Source organism: Trachurus trachurus, assembly GCF_905171665.1.
Source record: "Trachurus trachurus genome assembly, chromosome: 17".
Classification (NCBI taxonomy): Eukaryota; Metazoa; Chordata; class Actinopteri; order Carangiformes; family Carangidae; genus Trachurus; species Trachurus trachurus.
This window is the reverse complement of record NC_139900.1, coordinates 31,251,978-31,269,536: the sequence shown is the minus strand read 5'-3', so window position 1 is coordinate 31,269,536 and position 17,559 is coordinate 31,251,978. Positions and strand designations below refer to the sequence as shown.

The 17,559-nt window shown below is 40.6% G+C and overlaps 1 protein-coding gene across 1 annotated transcript in view; it reads left to right on the top strand.

Moving 5' to 3' along the window:
- The window catches only part of adgrl2b.1 (adhesion G protein-coupled receptor L2b, tandem duplicate 1), a gene marked incomplete at its 3' end in the record, with an annotated part of 126,447 nt that overhangs the window by 91,193 nt on the left and 17,695 nt on the right, over positions 1 to 17,559 (top strand). Inside the window, exons 8-13 of the mRNA XM_083991109.1 lie at positions 5,957 to 6,256; positions 8,257 to 8,357; positions 9,745 to 9,930; positions 12,230 to 12,268; positions 15,592 to 15,775; positions 17,364 to 17,486. Coding sequence (XP_083847235.1) covers positions 5,957 to 6,256; positions 8,257 to 8,357; positions 9,745 to 9,930; positions 12,230 to 12,268; positions 15,592 to 15,775; positions 17,364 to 17,486 — 933 coding nt within the window. The remainder of the gene's footprint in view (positions 1 to 5,956; positions 6,257 to 8,256; positions 8,358 to 9,744; positions 9,931 to 12,229; positions 12,269 to 15,591; positions 15,776 to 17,363; positions 17,487 to 17,559) is intronic.

The window sequence follows — 17,559 nt, the reverse complement described above, 5'->3', positions numbered from 1 at the left end:
TACTAATTCTAGCCATGGTTGAAGTGATTACCTAAGATCATTCCCAATATTGATCTTTCCGCTTATTGTTCCAAACAGTTCACACACATTTAAAGAAAATGTCTTTACTGTGCTAATGCATTGTGAACACAAAACAGCAATGATCAATACCTAGAGAGCCCAGCTCCTCAGAGGTCTCCCTGAAAAAGGTGCAAGCCAATAAAAAGCACACCTTTGTGCTCACCATTACAAAACCTGGAGAGGTTCAGGCAACGTATTCCCTGTGATGTGCACAGACGTTAACTGATTTCAGTCAAATGAATTAAAAAAAAAAAAACAATCAGAAGAGTCTGTAATTGCCAAGAGCATTTCAAACTAACAAGGAGAGAAAGGAGAAAATTAATTTGTCTTTGAGGTAGAATTGATCTGAGGCCATAAAGACAAGAGGCATAAAATTAATGGCTTGGTCCGAGAGGCTCAGCCACTTGGAGTAATCTGCCAGGAGTGAGCACAAGTGGACCCGGCACTGAATTGAAATGTCAAGAGAAAACTGCTACTTCATATCCTGCATGCCACAAATATCTATCATCACCAAGTTGATGTTAGAGCCATTTTGTGGCTAAACCCAGCTGTGCACCTCGCTGCACTTTGGGTTCGCTTTTATACTCCTGAACGACGCCTCCAGGTGAGCGTTCAAGATGGAGGACATTTATAGATGTATCATGCACTAAGCCTATGTTCCACTCTCCAGAGCGTGATGTTCGGCAACAGAAATAGAGGCAGAAGTAAAGGTGTCAAAGGATTTGGTAGTGCTCTAATTGTTCTGTTTGCTGAATTATGGCAGGAAATTGCTTAAGTGGACGTTATAGGCGTGTACGAAAGTCTTTTTGCTTGAAGGGTAGCCTATTTCTGTCCGCACATTTATCTTCCTGTCTTCACGTTTGTGTCTGTATTGTGAGCTGCTTCGCCACCTTCCTCTTCGCTCAGACTGTCTAGTTGTGACTGCTCTATGTCTGCTGCTTCACAGTATTTAGTTTCAGGCCTCATAAATTACCACACGCAGACATAGGATATGTCCGGCCGGAGTTTTTTTTTGTCTACTGATCTTTAAAGAACAAGGGTCGGTAAGGCAGTATAAGCCTCGCCAACAGTTTCATAACAACTGTAGTTTTTTCATTTAGCAGGAATAACGATCGAATACTCCGCAGTGCTGTTTGGAAATTGCTCAGTTGTCCTGTGCCTCTTTACTTTCCGTGCCAGACTGTGAGCTCCTGTCTCGTAGGCTTGAATGAGGCTGAACAGCATGTGCACATATAAACAGCCTAATGTAAAATTCATGTCTTGTGGGATTTATTTCTCTGTCATTAATTATCAGCACTGGCTCTAGGTAAAGAGGCAAAAAGACCAACTGTAGCTCTTACTCAGTTCTTCTCCTCTGAGACAGTCTTGTTATTGAGTCAAGCTGAAAAGTTCAACCTATAAAGACACATGGATATATAAAGAACCACATGCGGCATAGGTTTAGTGTCTTGGGCATCATTAGTGTCGCAACAAGCCCATTACTTTGATTAAAGCAAAGGTCTGAGACTGTTTATTTAATTAGCACAAAATCCAAAGTGTAACAATGACAAGTTCCTTGCAAAGCTGAGTAAGCAACAGTGTTAGGGGGACTATCCAGATCCTTCACTCAATTAAATGCATTGAAAACAAAATAAAGGACCTGCATTCAAGCTTTTTTTTCTTTTTTTTTTTAAATAACAGGGCAGAAGTATTGTTAGTGAAATGTGTGTAAGTTAAAGTTCAGAGTCTTTCAATATGTAACATCTGTTTGTTATATTATCAGCCTTGCATTAACATGTGAACAGCTTTTAACTTCATCATAGGTGTAGTTTACATTGTAAGTAATCTCTACACTATACTTTTTGTCTTAAAATATACAAAAATATTTGCCATCCCTGTTGATTTTGACCCGATTCCTTTTCAATCCAAGGTGACAAGTTTCAAATGCTGACTTTTGTCCAACCAAAATTATGCAGTTTACGACCAGGGAAATCAGAAAATCCATGGAATATTTGGCATTTCTGTTTAATAAATGTGTGATAAATTGTATCCACTCACTCCAACTCCTGGTAATGATGACCAGCACGCTACCCTGCTAGTAGCCTATCTTAACTTCTGTCTAACTGTTACAGAGTCAACTCACAACATTTGCTTGACAACGTTATGTTTTAGTTAAATTAGACAAATATTACAATATACCAGGCTAGCTAGGTAAACAAGTCTATTTTCTCTCATGAGCATGTATTTATATTTTAGCAGAGTTTTACAAATTTTTGAATTAGATAGAGCCAGATCAGCTGGTTTTCCCTATTCCCGGTATTTACGCTAAGATAAACTAAGCTAACCGATAAAATGAGATCAAGTAAGCAAAGCTAAACTAAGCTAAGTGTCTTACATTTCCAGTGCTATACTATTTAAATGTATTAATAAATGTTATCATTATATGGTTTAGAGATGGGTCCAGGTATTTTTTTTTTTTTTTACTGAGCTCTGCCTATTTGATATGTCTGTTTCAACTATGTGGGTCTATTTGCTTTTGGTGTGGCAGATTATCCTTGTAAGTGATTCACCTTCAAAATTTATCCAAATAAAACTGCTTATATATAACTGTGAGCTGACAGTGCTTGTCTCACAGAAGGGTATTAGGCAGCTTATGACCCATTTATCCTGATGTTTGCCTCGACAGGTGGATAGTTTTTCACTGCTGACTGCATGAGTGGGATTTGATACAAACATGCTCATTCAGTTGTACTGATAGTGGCAACATGTAAGACCAAGGACAAATAGAACATCAAGGCATGTGATCATCAGATTGTGGTTTAATATATTTTTTGTCATCTTCGTTGCAGATACATAAATGGCTCTGGGGGCTATAAAGTGATAAAACCAATTCTGCTTCATCTTCATCCTCTGATTGATGATCTTGCATAATGGTTTTCCTTCCCTTTAGCTCTGTTTTAATTTACGTGCTCTGTTTAGACACTGGTGACAGCCAGTTTTCAAGTGTTCAATCTCAAACTCTTCCATTATTTACAAGAGGTATTATTCAGCATATGGCAACAGTATGCCTTTGGTGTCAGATTGCCCATAAAGTGTGACTTCACTGCCTCTTGAGAGAAATGGTAGCTAATTGGTGCAGCCCTCTCTTGGATGAGTGCTATCAGAGGACACAGGGCTCTTACTAGAGGGGAATTTTCTCTTCGCAATCAAAAGAAAATTGTAGCGCATGATAGACACGTCAAAATAAGCCCACAGATGCATCAACATCTGACAAGCACATTACTTGATGTACTATTGAATAGATATGTTTTATATTTGATGTTCTTGATGTTATTCACAATCACTCTCTGATGTGAAACCCTAGACATGCCGACTATAAACACACAGAAAGATTGAATCTTGTCTTTGATTAAAAAACTCACTCAGTCGACGTCTGAGTGCCCCTGCTAATTAAAGCGATGTGATTTCATGATTCTGCCTGAAAGAGTGAACATGTGAGGAGACAATGACCAAGTGTCTCATAGCACAAAATAACTTGTACTTCTTTTGTAAACTTGAAGATGTCGCCTCAATGTTCAGGCTCTTCTCACTTGTTGAGAGTCACTGATCAGTGGATTATTTGCAACACTTGATTGCTATTGCGATTGCTAATAATCTAATAATCAATTAGTATGTGACATCAATTTTTTTTCCAACTGTGACTCGCCTTCTTCGAATCAGTTAAAAAAAGGAACAAGAGACAAACATGAAAATAGAAATCTCTCCAAAACACCATTTGGGCAGTTGTTTTTTTCCCATTAGTGTTTTTCTTAGCAAGAGACCAATTAAGAAACTAACTTTGAGCAGGGCCTTTTTAAAGTAATTTTTAATCATGCAAGCCCTAAAGCTTATGGCTTCAGTTTTCATTCTGGTTTAAAATGTAAATTAAATCAAATATTAGACTTGGACTTTTGGACATTAATTTTCAGTTTAATTCACAATGAAAGTAATCATTAGTTGTAGCTCCAACAGGTGTCACTAATGGCAGAATATACTTTTCAAATCTACTCGGATTTTGCTAAGATGAAGCAGGAAACATTGAAAAAGAAAAAAAGAAAAAACATGCATGTCAAAAGTGAACAAAATATTACTTGATTTAGTGTATGATTATTTGTGCTGAAATGTGTCCTGGGCTCTTGAGCTGGGTTAATATAGTCTCAGGAGCAGGTTAATCAGGTGATGCAAGCATATAAGTGTTTATATCAGCCCATGGAAAAGCAGAAGTTTGCTCAGGTATGGAGAGGTTTAATATTCTGAAACCCAATTACACTTGCCCCTGTATTGCGTTATATGCGTATATTAAATCAACTGAGTCAGCCTATGAATCATCTCACTTTTCCTGAGTCAATGAAAAATCTTCACCCACAATATATTTGAAACAGTAATTTACTGTTAGCATTATTATACTTTTATTCTGTAGCCTGTAGAAAGTAAAAAAACAAACAATCAAATTCACAGCTGATTTACTGAGAATTAGAGTAAGACAGTCCTTATCATTGCAAGTGCTTTTCTTAGACTGTCAATAACATTTTTTGTACATTTAGTTTATTTATTTATCATTACAGGCTTCCTCGTTATCTGTTAATGTTAACCGCACACAGTTGCCACGTTTGCAGCTATGCTGTTCTGGCCAACCTGTGAATGTGTGGGCAACAGACACACAATGACTGAATGAGTGTAAGGTAATTAGCTAGGGCTTCTCGCCAGGGGAAAAGGTCACTGACTAAAATGTCACAATTCAGCCACACGTTTGGGTGATTTGAGGGTTTAGGTTTTATGTTAATTGTGAGCATCACAGGAGCGCCGTGTCCTCTCTGCTGTGGCCTCCTGACCACATGAGCAGATATCAGCTTTGTAATAAACTCAGGCGTTTCACTGGAATGAAAAAAAGCAAAGATTCCCCCGACTAGCTGATTAGTGTGAAATGTGAAATGTGGGCTTTGTCACCATTCTCCCTCAGGAAATGGAGATATGTGTCTGATGATGGAGTGTCAGATAGCATGATATTGCATTTTCCCAGAAGCACCCAGGGAACCTGAAGACAACACTGTAGTGCCTTTCACAACGGCAGACCTCATTGTGGGAAGCTGCTTTTATCTCCAAATACAATCAGGTGGTTGTGGGTAAAAATGTATGATCATTCATGCAGGAGACAAGTAGCCTAGTATATCCATGTAGGCAGGCATGCACATACACACATACACTGGCTATATTTTCATTTTTATTCATATTGGCTATTCATACTGCATGAAATGTATAGATTTCCTATTTGTGCTCTCATTTCCTAGTTATCTCCAGGCTCTCTGCAGCATATCCATGCACACGAGCATGTGCGCATTCATACATAGATTTTCTTTGCAGCGTAGGCGTGGATTGAATACAGTGGAATCACATTATTGCTGATGTATAGTTTTTGTTTGGGGCAGTGCAGTTCTCCCTCTCCACACCAGCTTAATCAAAGTGAGGGAGACAAACTAGGCAGCAAAAAAGTAAAATGCAGGCAGGCTTTGTCTTCATTGTTGACATTTAATCAACTCAAAGGAATCACTGCTATGTCAAAAGATGCCCCGCCATCACTGCTGTTGTAGTCTATGGTCTTCAGTAAGCTAAAGAAAAATAGTAAGAGACAGATAGTGTCGCATTTGCAGGTTTGCCTTGATGTTGTTTGGGGAAAGAGCAGAAAGGAGGTGGAGTTATGATTGTAAGCTGTATGAAGCTTTTATTTCCAGGAATTATGGGCAGCAGTAATTCTAGCGACAAGTAACAAGCCACGGGACTCAAAGCACTTGCAGTTTCTCCACAGCTAGAAACGATGGGAGTTCAAGGCAAGGGCATTTATGACTCGAGCTCTAACAGCTTTATTCATCTCTCGTTCTAGTGCCAACCATTGAAGATTTCTCCGTCCCGTCATCCATACCAAAGACCACCACGTTTGTTACCACCACTGGGGCGTCCACTGTGAAGGGACATGGCGACACCACTGTGGCGGGAGCAGATCCAAGAGAGGGGAGAGATCCGTTCGAGGACAATCATGGGACGGGTACAGCGGAGCCCACAGTCCCAGAGCTGCCCCCGACACCCAGACGTTTCTGTGAGGCGACCAGGAGGAGAGCAATCGACTGGCCCCAGACCCACACCGGAACCACTGTGGAGAGGCCCTGCCCCAAAGGGACCAGAGGTAGGCCACCATCTGGTGTGAATATGACAACATTTGGCACATAGTAAGGAAATGTTCTAACATTATGTAATCCAACTGTTGCCTTAAACTGACAGTTTTCTATATATAAAACAAGTGTAACACTCATGGACTGCTATTCAGTTCACCCATTTAATTCATTAAACATATCAACATTAAAAAATGTCATTATAGAAATATAATCAGGGTTCAATCTAGAATACATATTTCATAAACCGATCATTTGTTTTGTATCAAGTAACACAAATATTATGCAACATGGAACATGTATTGTAGACTGTCATTGTGGTCATTTTTAATTCATAACAGTGTTGTGTCATGAGAATAGTGCTGTTATAATTCTCATAACCTTAAATTAAAGGAATTACATGGACTAGAATTACATTTTTCTAAGACCATGCATGAAGATTGAAAAGAGCAAGAAACAGCTAGCATTCCCGAAATTGCTAATTATAACATATCTTGTTCACTTAATTTGTATTATATAGTTAGAGGTTTCACAAGGATTTTGTGTTGTAAATATGTAACTGCTGCTAAAAATATATAACTGGGGTGGGGGTGAGGGGTCTAGCTTTGACAGGGTGAAAGTTGTTTCATCTAAGTCTCAGCTGGAAACAAGGTTTTCCTAAAAACTATTTCAAAGACTAAATAACAACAAGAACATTTTGGATTGTAAATGCTTCCTTTGCAAGGCCCACAAGAAGCAGGAAAGGAAAATACAAAATTACAATATGATGTTCAGCATTATACAGCATCAGTCTCAGACGCCACCATAGAGTTATAAACATTTATCTGAGAAACAATGAACAGCCATTTGAGGCCTCCTAAAATTACTGTTTTGTTGCAGCACTAGTATTGATTTTCACAAGTGTTTCAGTTGTTTTCCATCTTGTCCTGGTTTAGCTATTTTAACCGCCTTGAATAGTCTCTACTATCTGCAGTGTAGTTTTCTGTTTTTCTTTTTTCAATAACTGTGAAGTTTACTAAGGTCTCAAAATCATACCTCCAGCCTGTAAATCATCAAAAGTTTCAAAGATCGTGAAACTAGCTGCAGCTTTATTTGTGCTTATTTGGGTGTTCATGTTCTGTTTCCGTCTTTGCTTTTATGTACTGTGAGTCTGTGACATTTCAGCCCCGAGGTTTGTCACATTTTAAAACAGAGTATAGCATCAGTAGAGTCTTTCACGAAAATAGGTACCAGTAGTAAGCCCTTTTTTTTTTTTTTAATACAGTGGCATAATGTGCATTGTTCCTGTTTGGGTGTCATTTTCAAACCCATTTCTTCATGCAATGAGAGCGCATGGAATGGAAAAAATGCTGCTGCCCATTTCCCCCTAACAGAGCAGGAGAGAAACTAATGAAAATGATGGACGGTACTTAAGAAGATAGAGGACTAATTAAATCCAGACAGTATGTTCACAGATACTTCTCGTAATAAGTCAACAATAAGTGGAACACTGTGATGGTCGTTATACCAGTTCAGTTGACAATGATACTCACACAGGAATCTCTCACAAGTTACCTTAATACCCCATCACAAAGACTGACAGAACTGTCACAATACAAAGCAGGACTACTGGAGGATGAAAGCAAAGAAGAGACAATGTTTTGACTGTCAGAGTGAAAAAGGAGTTTAGTATTACCCATCAACCCAAACACATGTGTGTAACTGTTCATTAAGAATAATGCTGTATTTTGTTTAGACATAGTATAGGGGGATTTAAAAAATGTTTTAATTCAGAGATGTTCACCGGTAAGAACAAATCTGCATCTATTGTTTTTTTGTTTGTTTTGTTTAGCTATGTAGAAAGCTGATAGTCTTTTAGCATCCCTCCTACATTTTTCCAGGCTTTCATATTGTTTGGAAATGGTTGTTCCTGCTGAACAGAGTCTGTATGAATGAAGGATCAGCAGGAGAAACTTCATCTGAGCATGGCTTTGGCTTCCCTCCAACTGTTGTGTTTATTCTGTGGTACTTGCAGGCATCGCCTCCTTCCTCTGCACTGTGGCAGGGACCTGGTGCTCCAAAGGGCCAGACCTCAGCAACTGCACTTCCCACTGGGTAACTCAAGTGGCACAGAAGGTAAATCTGGAATGTGTCAATTACACAGAATAAAGCGGCAAACAAGCATGCTGTACGGCTAGAACTACAGCATGGAGTCGCAGCTTTTGACCTGTTTGCTTGCTTGGTGCTTTTTTATTATTTCAGCAGAAAAGTGGCCAGTGGTACGGATCCTGAAAATAGTTTTTCAAGCATAGCAATTCAGTGTGGTAGCTGAGGGAAATGAGCTATCTAAAACGTCAGGAATAAATGCCAAGAACTGCAGTCAGCTGCTGGGATTCAAAGAGCCAGCGCTTCTTTTCTTCTATGACTTTTTCCTCTTTGATGTTCAACAGTCATGCAGGTAGGAATCTAATGTAGATGCACAGATAAGAGTCTGGGTAGCCTGCACAGACCACAATATTACACAAGCACAAAACATATTGCATTCTAAGGAAAAGATGCTTTTTTCTCTTTGAATGGAAAACACACCCACTAAATTCAGCAGGTCCATGCAAGGTTTCTTGCTGTCCGAAAGGAAATGTAGAAAGTGTCGAACAAGAGTGAGCTTTAAGCAAATTATGAACACATTCCATGTTAGAAAAGCAACACATATTGAAAGTCAGTATACACATCAAGACTGATGATGGCATGAGATATTTTTTCTGAAGGGCAATGTGCAGTTGACACGTCCGTAGTTCTCCTGGCCTAAGTGTAAGATAATGTATTGGTTAGATATTTCTGATATATCTGACTCTCAATTACACCTAGGACGCCGAGCGGTCTTGAACATTTACCTCCCACTCATAATTATGGTCTGCATGATATGTCGTTGAATTGACAGTGGCATTCTCAAGTCACACTGTGATTGATGTCGGTGCATGTACCACTTCATTTCCTCTAAGTGCTAAACTGTAAAAGGACACGTATTTTCTATACTAAGTGCAAAGGCATCATACCATGAGGGCTGCTATATGGTATATACTGTTTAAAATTAGTATGTGGTATGAAATTGGGTCATTGCTCAGTCTAAGCAGGTTGGGGGAGGGTTGATGCACCCAAAAAATTAGAGCATTTTATCACAAAATAAGTGGTGGATTTCACTGATCACACATGACAGTACAAATACTGACAGCCTACCATTATTGCTGAGCACTGGTGTTTTTTTCTTCTTTGTCGTTTCTTTTCTTAAGCCTCTGTATCACAGTCATCTATTATGTTCCCTGCTTAAACACGCGATCCATGTGCTTACATTAATTTTGCACACAATTACTTTTTCCTTCTGAACAAGCTGTGTTGCAGTGGATTATGACTGGAGCGTATGTGGGATACATTATTTCAGCTTCACATTGCAGAAACATCATCTCAGGCCCACTTCACTGATGCTTCGCTGACACCCCCCGTTTTCTTTCCCTGTTGCTGTTTTTAGATCCGAAGTGGTGAAAATGCTGCTAATTTAGCCAATGAGCTGGCACGACACACACAGGGCCCAGTGTTTGCGGGAGACGTCAGCTCCTCGGTGCGCCTGATGGAGCAGCTCGTGGACATTCTGGACGCTCAGCTGCAGGAGCTCAGACCCAGCGAGAAGGACTCAGCTGGACGCAGCTTCAACAAGGTACTGTGAAATTCCTGTCTGGCCTATTGTAACCTCTCATTAAACTTTGTCCCCGTTTTGGCCCGGCTCGGTGTCAGCATGACTCAGGACATTCATTAGCCGGACACCTACCGGTACACACAAACACAAACCTCTGCCTGTTCTTGTTCATATGCACACACATACACATTCATGGACATACACAGTCTCAGGTGAGGGGGCTAGAGAGGCAGGTCTAGCCCTGAGGGGGAGCTCATTCCTCTACAGCTCCCTGGTAATTACCTGCTTTGGAAAACGCAGGCTCACCTGGCAGTTCCACCTTAAAGGAGCTAATGGCCATGAGCCCCCCACCAACACGTAGAACAACTCTTCACTGCTGACAAGTGTGGAACTGCTCTCTCCTGGAGCTGCTGCGAGCGCTTGGAGAGAAAAGAGTAGGCCCAAAACGAACCCTACATCTCTGCTGCTGGCAGTCCCATGGAGAGATGAGTGACAGTTTGAAAAATTACGTTGTTATTCAGACTTTCTCGACAGCAGTTTCTCTGTAAACAAGGTGATTTGCACTAAAATGGAGCCTGTCGTCGGTGCCCTTCTGTACCTTTATGTTCTTATCTTCAATTGCTATAATGCATTTGCAGACGAGACTTAACAGCTTTCTTAGTGGAGCAGCGATAGTGTTGCAGTGATCTGTGCGTCACATCAACAACAACAGCAACATCAACAGCATGTGATTACAAGAAATAATGACTGAAGGGAAGGACCATGCCTGTAGTTTTGCATGTTTCATCATCTTTACTAAATATCACACACAATTAACATCACAGCTAACCACTCTGCAAACTGTGCCGCTGCATTTCAGATTGCTTGATGAATCGTCTCTACTGGTCCAGGAAACCATTGGTTTCCATTTGTCTCTGTGCAATATGAAAATCTATTAGCGGTCTCCTGTGATAGACGTGAGCAGTCTGTCACTGTGAAAATCAAGTCTGCATTAATCTTTGTCACTTACATTATTGCTGCTTGCTAATTCAGCCTAATTACGTTTTGACTTTATAAGCCTGCAGTGCTCTTCTCTGCAATGATGATGCAAATTTCAGAAAAAAAAATAATGCTTGACATCAGTTTGCATACACACTCAGTGTGTAAAAAATCAGACAATACATTCACTCTAATAGGCTGGCTACTGTAAAATCCACTTTCTGTATGCAGCAGGTCACTCCTCTCTTCTATACCCTTGGCCATCTTTTTGGAGCCATGGTTTGGTTATTCTAACAGACAGGCATAGTGCAGATTTAATGCATACATATGCCTGACTTGATAGTTAAGTGTTCAGCTGTGGAAACTTATATAGTAACTTAATACTGAAAAATGCTCTCTGCAGTAATGTACACATGGTTTCCATGGTGTGTTTACAGGTGCTGGGTCAGAGGTGAAACCGTTCGCATATCTGTAGTTTTTGTCATGTAAAAAGCTAATTAGAAACGTTCTCCTTTGTTTGTGATGATGTTTACAAAATCTGACTGTACCCTACGATGACAGTTTAGACAGCTTTAACAAACAAGTTTAATGAGTCTTGTGATTGATTGTAACACCAGATGGGAATAAATGAAACCCAGGGTGCAGTGTATGCCGATTTTTTGTTAAGGAACAACAATGAAAAACACTGGTATGCTCCTTTATGTTTCGTGCAGCCATTTCCCACAAATCAAAAAGTAAATTAAGTTGTCTGTGGGAGCAATATTGACTATGTTGAATAATCATTTTGGCTTCCTGAGGTATTTATTACGAGGAGGTTGTAATCTGGACACAAAGAACATCTCATATGTTTGTTTTTTTATGCAGCGGGAGAGCTTGTGGTATGTGATTTTCTCTGGTGTGACTCAATTAGGAGGAGAAGGCTACTTATTTAATTCCAAGAGACCAACAGGGGGGTTTAAAAAAGAGCCAGTGCTATATTAATCTCCATGCCATGAAATACAAACGACCTCATCCCACATTGTTTATCTTCTCAACATATTTTCAAGCATCACTAATGGGGAGCATCAGAATCAGGTCTCAGTACTTTTTCTTCCACACCGCTGTGCATTCCTCACCTCGATATTATGTGAGCCATATTCATATTTAGAATTCAAACACCGTTTCCCGGAAAAGCATTTAGAGCTGTCGCTGCATTTTAAGGTTGTGGTTCATAGCTCTGTGTCTTTTCTTCTTCTTTTTTATTAATTCTTTAATGTATGGTAAGTGGTCTGATTTAATGCTTCCTGTTTTCTTACCACCTCTTTCTTCAATCTGTCTCTTGATCCTCTTTTTGGCGAAAAAGCTTCAAAAAAGAGAGAAGACATGCAGGGCATACATGAAGGTATAACTACAAGGCTTTCCATGTTGCTTCCTCACCCCAATCCCTAACGTCTAACCAGCAGCATGCAGCACTGTCAGTCCTAATGTCCTTGATTGTCTTGTTACAGTATATGCCTGGTGAACGTGCTTGTACAAGATATGGCTGCTTCCTCATCTGACTCGGCTGTCTGTTTTGCTGTCATTCTGTCCATCTGAGGATGCCACCGTCAATATCACTTCGTCTTTGTCCTATTTTCCCTCCTTTGTGTGCTATCACTTGTACATCTTTCTTTCATTTTCTCTCTCCTCCTCTTTTACCTCCCCCCCCCTCTCTCTCTCTCTCTCTCTCTCTCTCTCTCTCTCTCTCTCTCTCTCTCTCTCTCTCTCTCTCTCCGTCTCTCTTGTCAGCTCTTTATGCGTTGTGTGAATAATTGCCTTCCCACGGTCGTAATTGCACCTCCCTGTCAACCAGAAGTGTGATCAAAGTGGCAGTGTGCTCAATTTTCACTTGCTTACATTGTACAATTTCTGGTCTCCCTTGTCCCTTTGGTGGAAAAAAATCTCGTTGCAGTTGTGTTTTATCTGTGGGATTAATTTCTGAGCCCATTAATATGTTTGTGTTCCATTCTGATTTTTCAGTCTCTCCCCCAGACACTTTTTGTTTTCCTCTGCCTCGGCAGAGTTTATTTCCTTTGGTAGGTTGTGCTGAAAGACAAGGGCATGCTGTAAACACTCTGGAGGTGATGCCTTGCATGGCATAAAACAAATGATCAGGTTTTGTGTTTCTCACGTGGCTCCTGTGGGCTCTCTGTAAGTTTAGGTTGTTTTTCTTGAAGCCTCATTTTACTGTGAGAAAAGGGCAACACATTTCCCTCAGCTGAGGAAACATCTTTTCAGGTGTGCTGGATGGCAATATGAAGCAATGTCATTCAGTTGGAAGAATCTCAACAATTACTGGATGGATTTCACAGTCGCAGCTCCCAGAGATTAATTCTCAATGACTTTGGTGATTCTCTGACTTTTTGTGTAGCCCAAACATTCCACTAAAAGTATGCCGAATTAGCTATCAGCAGTTTCTTTTTGCGATGTACTCCTGAAACTTCAGCCAACTATTGCTGGACTACTTTGACACCTAAGAAGACATAAAAACATGATGTTTCTCAGGCAAGTTCAGGAATGTATAAGGAGCATTTTTCCCCCTATGATTTATAGCTGATTTTCATCAGTGGTGACAAGTGAAGCGAATCTAAAAATACTTTTGTCATGTCTCGGTGTTTAGATTTGCTTGATACCCCAGAGAAGAAGTATGAATTTTGACGCAAATTGCAGCAATCGGTCACAAAAAAAAAAATCTCAAAATACCAAGACTGCCTCTGAGCTGTCTGTCACACTGTGCTGCAGCTTCATATAGCCTAGTCACTATGCTGGCATGCAGACAGATCGATGAATTGATTATTGGACGAATATTAATTTGTCCGTTAGTAACTTCATGACCAAATATCAGCCTATTCTCCTCCATTGTTTTTGATGCTAATCAACAAATGTTAAGAACAGGGAAAAAATGCTGAACATTAACCATGTTAGCATGTTTGGCATAGCAGGTTGCTATCAACGTAGCTCAAAGCACCATGTGGCTTGTAATAAGTGCAGTCTCAAAGCTAGCTCGTTTTTGTGGCATCAAATCGTAGCAGTTTAAGTGTTTGCGGGCTTGTTCGCTAAGCTTTCACCGATGTTTCTATACTGTATGTATAGCCTATATATATATATATATGTATATAAAGCGAGCCACAGGGGTTTCCCTGGCAGCACCCCTGTGATTTGTAAAGTGACCTCCACCCAGTGAGAATTAAAGAGGATTCAATGAGAACACAGATTCCTTCTGTGTTACACAAATTAGAGACAGCCAGCCTCCCCCCCCCCCGCTTTTGGATTTCATGGTTCCTTTGAGGAAGACTCACCAGGGGGGGAAGACCATTTAGTGTCTGTCTGGTTGTAATGGCTTCGACCCTGTAATCGTGACTATACTCTCTCTCTCTCCTGCACGCACACACACACACACACACACACACACACACACACACACACACACACACACACACACACACACACACACACACACACACACACACACACACACACACACACACACACACACACACACACACTTAACTCCTATCATAGTCACAGCTCACAAGCCTCCAGTTGCCTGCAAGGTCAGGGCCACAGAGATTGATTTCTGTGCTTGGGTGTGAGATATAAAGACACAGTGAGAGCGCTGCCTCTGGATACAGTCATCATCGCTGTGGTTAACGTGAGCTTAAATGTTGTGGTTAATCACATATTGGTGCAGACTTTAGTTGATCCCGCTTTTCTTGTTATTCCAGGCAAACGGATAATCCCGTCTGTGGTCAATTAGTGTTTTGGATAATCATAGCTGTGGCTAATTGGTACAGTGAGCAAGGGCTTGTTGTGGTTAATTACCGTTATTGTGGTAGGGCTCACTGTGGTTAATGGCACCTATGGTTAAATTGTCACTTTGATTTATCACACCAAGGGCTGTTCTGGATTTTGAATCTTTATACAACTGTCTGCCTTTAGTGGGATTTTAGAAAGTTGGTTGTGGTGTGATTGTGCCAGGCAGGAGTCGTGAACTCACCCTACCGGGGTCAAGGGAAACTCTTGTTTTATCAACATATGATACTTGTGTGGGTTTTGTGGAATGTTTTGCTTACTTACTGCTTATCTGAAAGCAGGAAATGAAAGCATTGCCATTGAAAACAATCAGAAATCCACCCTCTAACTCCCCGTCTTGATTCAGACTGCTGCTCTGGACATGAATTTCATGATAATGCCCCCCTTTTTCTCCAGGAGAATAGTACTCAAGTCCATTATGGGCAGATCCTGTCCTGGAAATAAGACTATTGTTCATGGGGATAATTGTTATTTTGGAAAAATAGCTGCTTAAAATTGGGAATGCAGCATTGTAGACAGTGAGGGGAAGGAAACATTTGGTCTGCATTTCTTTTTCCCCTCAAGCATTTTTACATTATTATTCAGAAAGGAAATGGGTCTAAAAGAGACTCCCTCTGATTAGACCTATTTTTTGTAAACAGAATATTAAAAAATGTATTCTGCATTTTTCATCATCATCATTATTTTAGTTACCCATGACTTCCTTGAACCCTCATATCTCCACTCGGAGTGATCTCCCTGTTGTTGCTGTCACTGTTGGCCATGCATGCCCTTTTAATCATTTGCTGCCCAGTCCCCACGCCTTGTTATAAAACTGAGGTTATGATGGGAGGAAACAGCAAGCTGACATTTCACTTGTCTCCATGGATACAGGCAATCGTGGACACTGTTGACAACCTCCTGAGGCCGGAAGCACTGAAATCCTGGAAAGACATGAATTCAACAGAACAAACGCACGCCGCCACTATGCTACTGGATACCCTGGAAGAGGGGGCGTTTGTTCTCGCTGAAAACCTGATTGAGCCAGCGATCGTAAAAGTACCGGCAGAGAATATCAGTAAGTTCCTCTCCAATAACTATAAAATAGATAAAATGGGATGTACACATCTGTCAGTCACAATTTATTATGCTGACGGTTATTTTTCCTTCTTGGCTGCGCACCATGTCTCAGTAAAAGCGGTTCAAACTGAATGGTAAAATTGGTTTCACAGCAATATTTTTTTTTTCCTTTTGTACCTGGACAACTGGCCCTCTTGAGGAATATAATTTAAGCAAATGCCACATCTGGCTCACATCACAATAAAAGATATGTCTTTAAAAAACCAAGCCAGTGTGCCCTCGCAGGAAGTTAATTAGCAGCACGATCTCATTAATATAAGTCTGCTTCATATTTCTTCTCATAACTCTTTGTTGCTATGGTTATGGTCTCCTACTCACCCTTTTTGTCTTATACCTCATTGATTTTTAATCTTTTTCTTGCATAGTAAAGTCACCTCATTGAATGTGTGCTGCAAGATGAAGTGTCCAGACCTCTGGGGGGAAAACAAAGAAACCAATTGAGTGTCATAGCTCCATTCATACGGCACTCTGTCTACTCTCTCCAAGCCTTTCCCATTAAGGGGAAGTTAGCTAAGCTGATAAGGACTAGTTGCTCTGTCTCAACCAAAAGCACTGATTAATATATTGTGTAATATGCAGCATTTTGGCCACTTAATCATTATATTTGGGCAAGTTTTACGAGCTCAAGTGTCAAGCTCTCGCTTATCTGCCCAGTGAAGATGATATTCCAGTGGAGAAATAAATACGGCCATACTGTATGAGGAAACACACAACCTCATAGAACATCTAATTTGACCTTTCTTGAAAAAAAAATCTGAAAATGATTGTTCTTGCTAATTAGCAGTTTGTCGAAGCAAAAATGGCACCTCCGGGTGAGCATCAAGGGTAAGACGAGAGGAAAGGGAGCAGGAGCTAAAAACTAGGCAGAGTGGGGGAGGGGGAGAGAGAGCGACCAGAGAACAATTCCTCATCTCCGTCTGTCAGAAGCCATCTATCTGAGGAAGTGCGGCCGTTTCTGATGGGAGGGAGTGTGCTGATACGTGTGTCCTCCTGACCCTTCAGTAATTTCACACATCAAAGGGAGCACCACCCGGCAGCTGGCATACCGGAGAGAGTGGCTGCAGGAATTTGGAGGATTTTCAGAGATTTGCTCGTCGAGCCAAGAGTTATCTGAACCCACAGGGGGAAAGAAAAAGTAAAAGCTCAATGATATTTTTGATCCTATGAATATTTGACATTCATGCTGCAGTTGGCCGTGCGCTTGCTTTTGCCTATCCTATATCGCTGCCCTTGTTGTTATGTTTCCTTTTGCTATGGTCTCAGAGACATTCACAATCCCAACCAACAGCGTAGCGACATGTTTTCTTTAAGTAAATGACACTTTCTGATAAGATTGGATTCTGTTACTGGTATAATAAACCTTGAATCTTCACACATAACCCGCCAGGGCTTAACTTCAGAGCACTTTTAAACACAATGTACTATTTTTGTTGCCAACACTCTACTGTATGTTGCCAATGATTATTCGTCTCTCCTTTTTCTGTCTCTATTTCTCTCTCTTTCTCCTCACCTCCTACCTCTCTCAGTGCTGGAAGTGTACGTGTTAAGTACCGATGGTCAGGTGCAAGACTTCAGGTTTCCACAGACAAACAAAGGTGGAGCATCTCTTCAGCTTTCCTCCAACACAGTCAAAGTCAACAGCAAAAATGGTGAGAACCACACAATTGCTGAATGTAATGATGGTGAGGTTGTGGCTTTTTTTCTATCTTTTTTTGGGGGTGC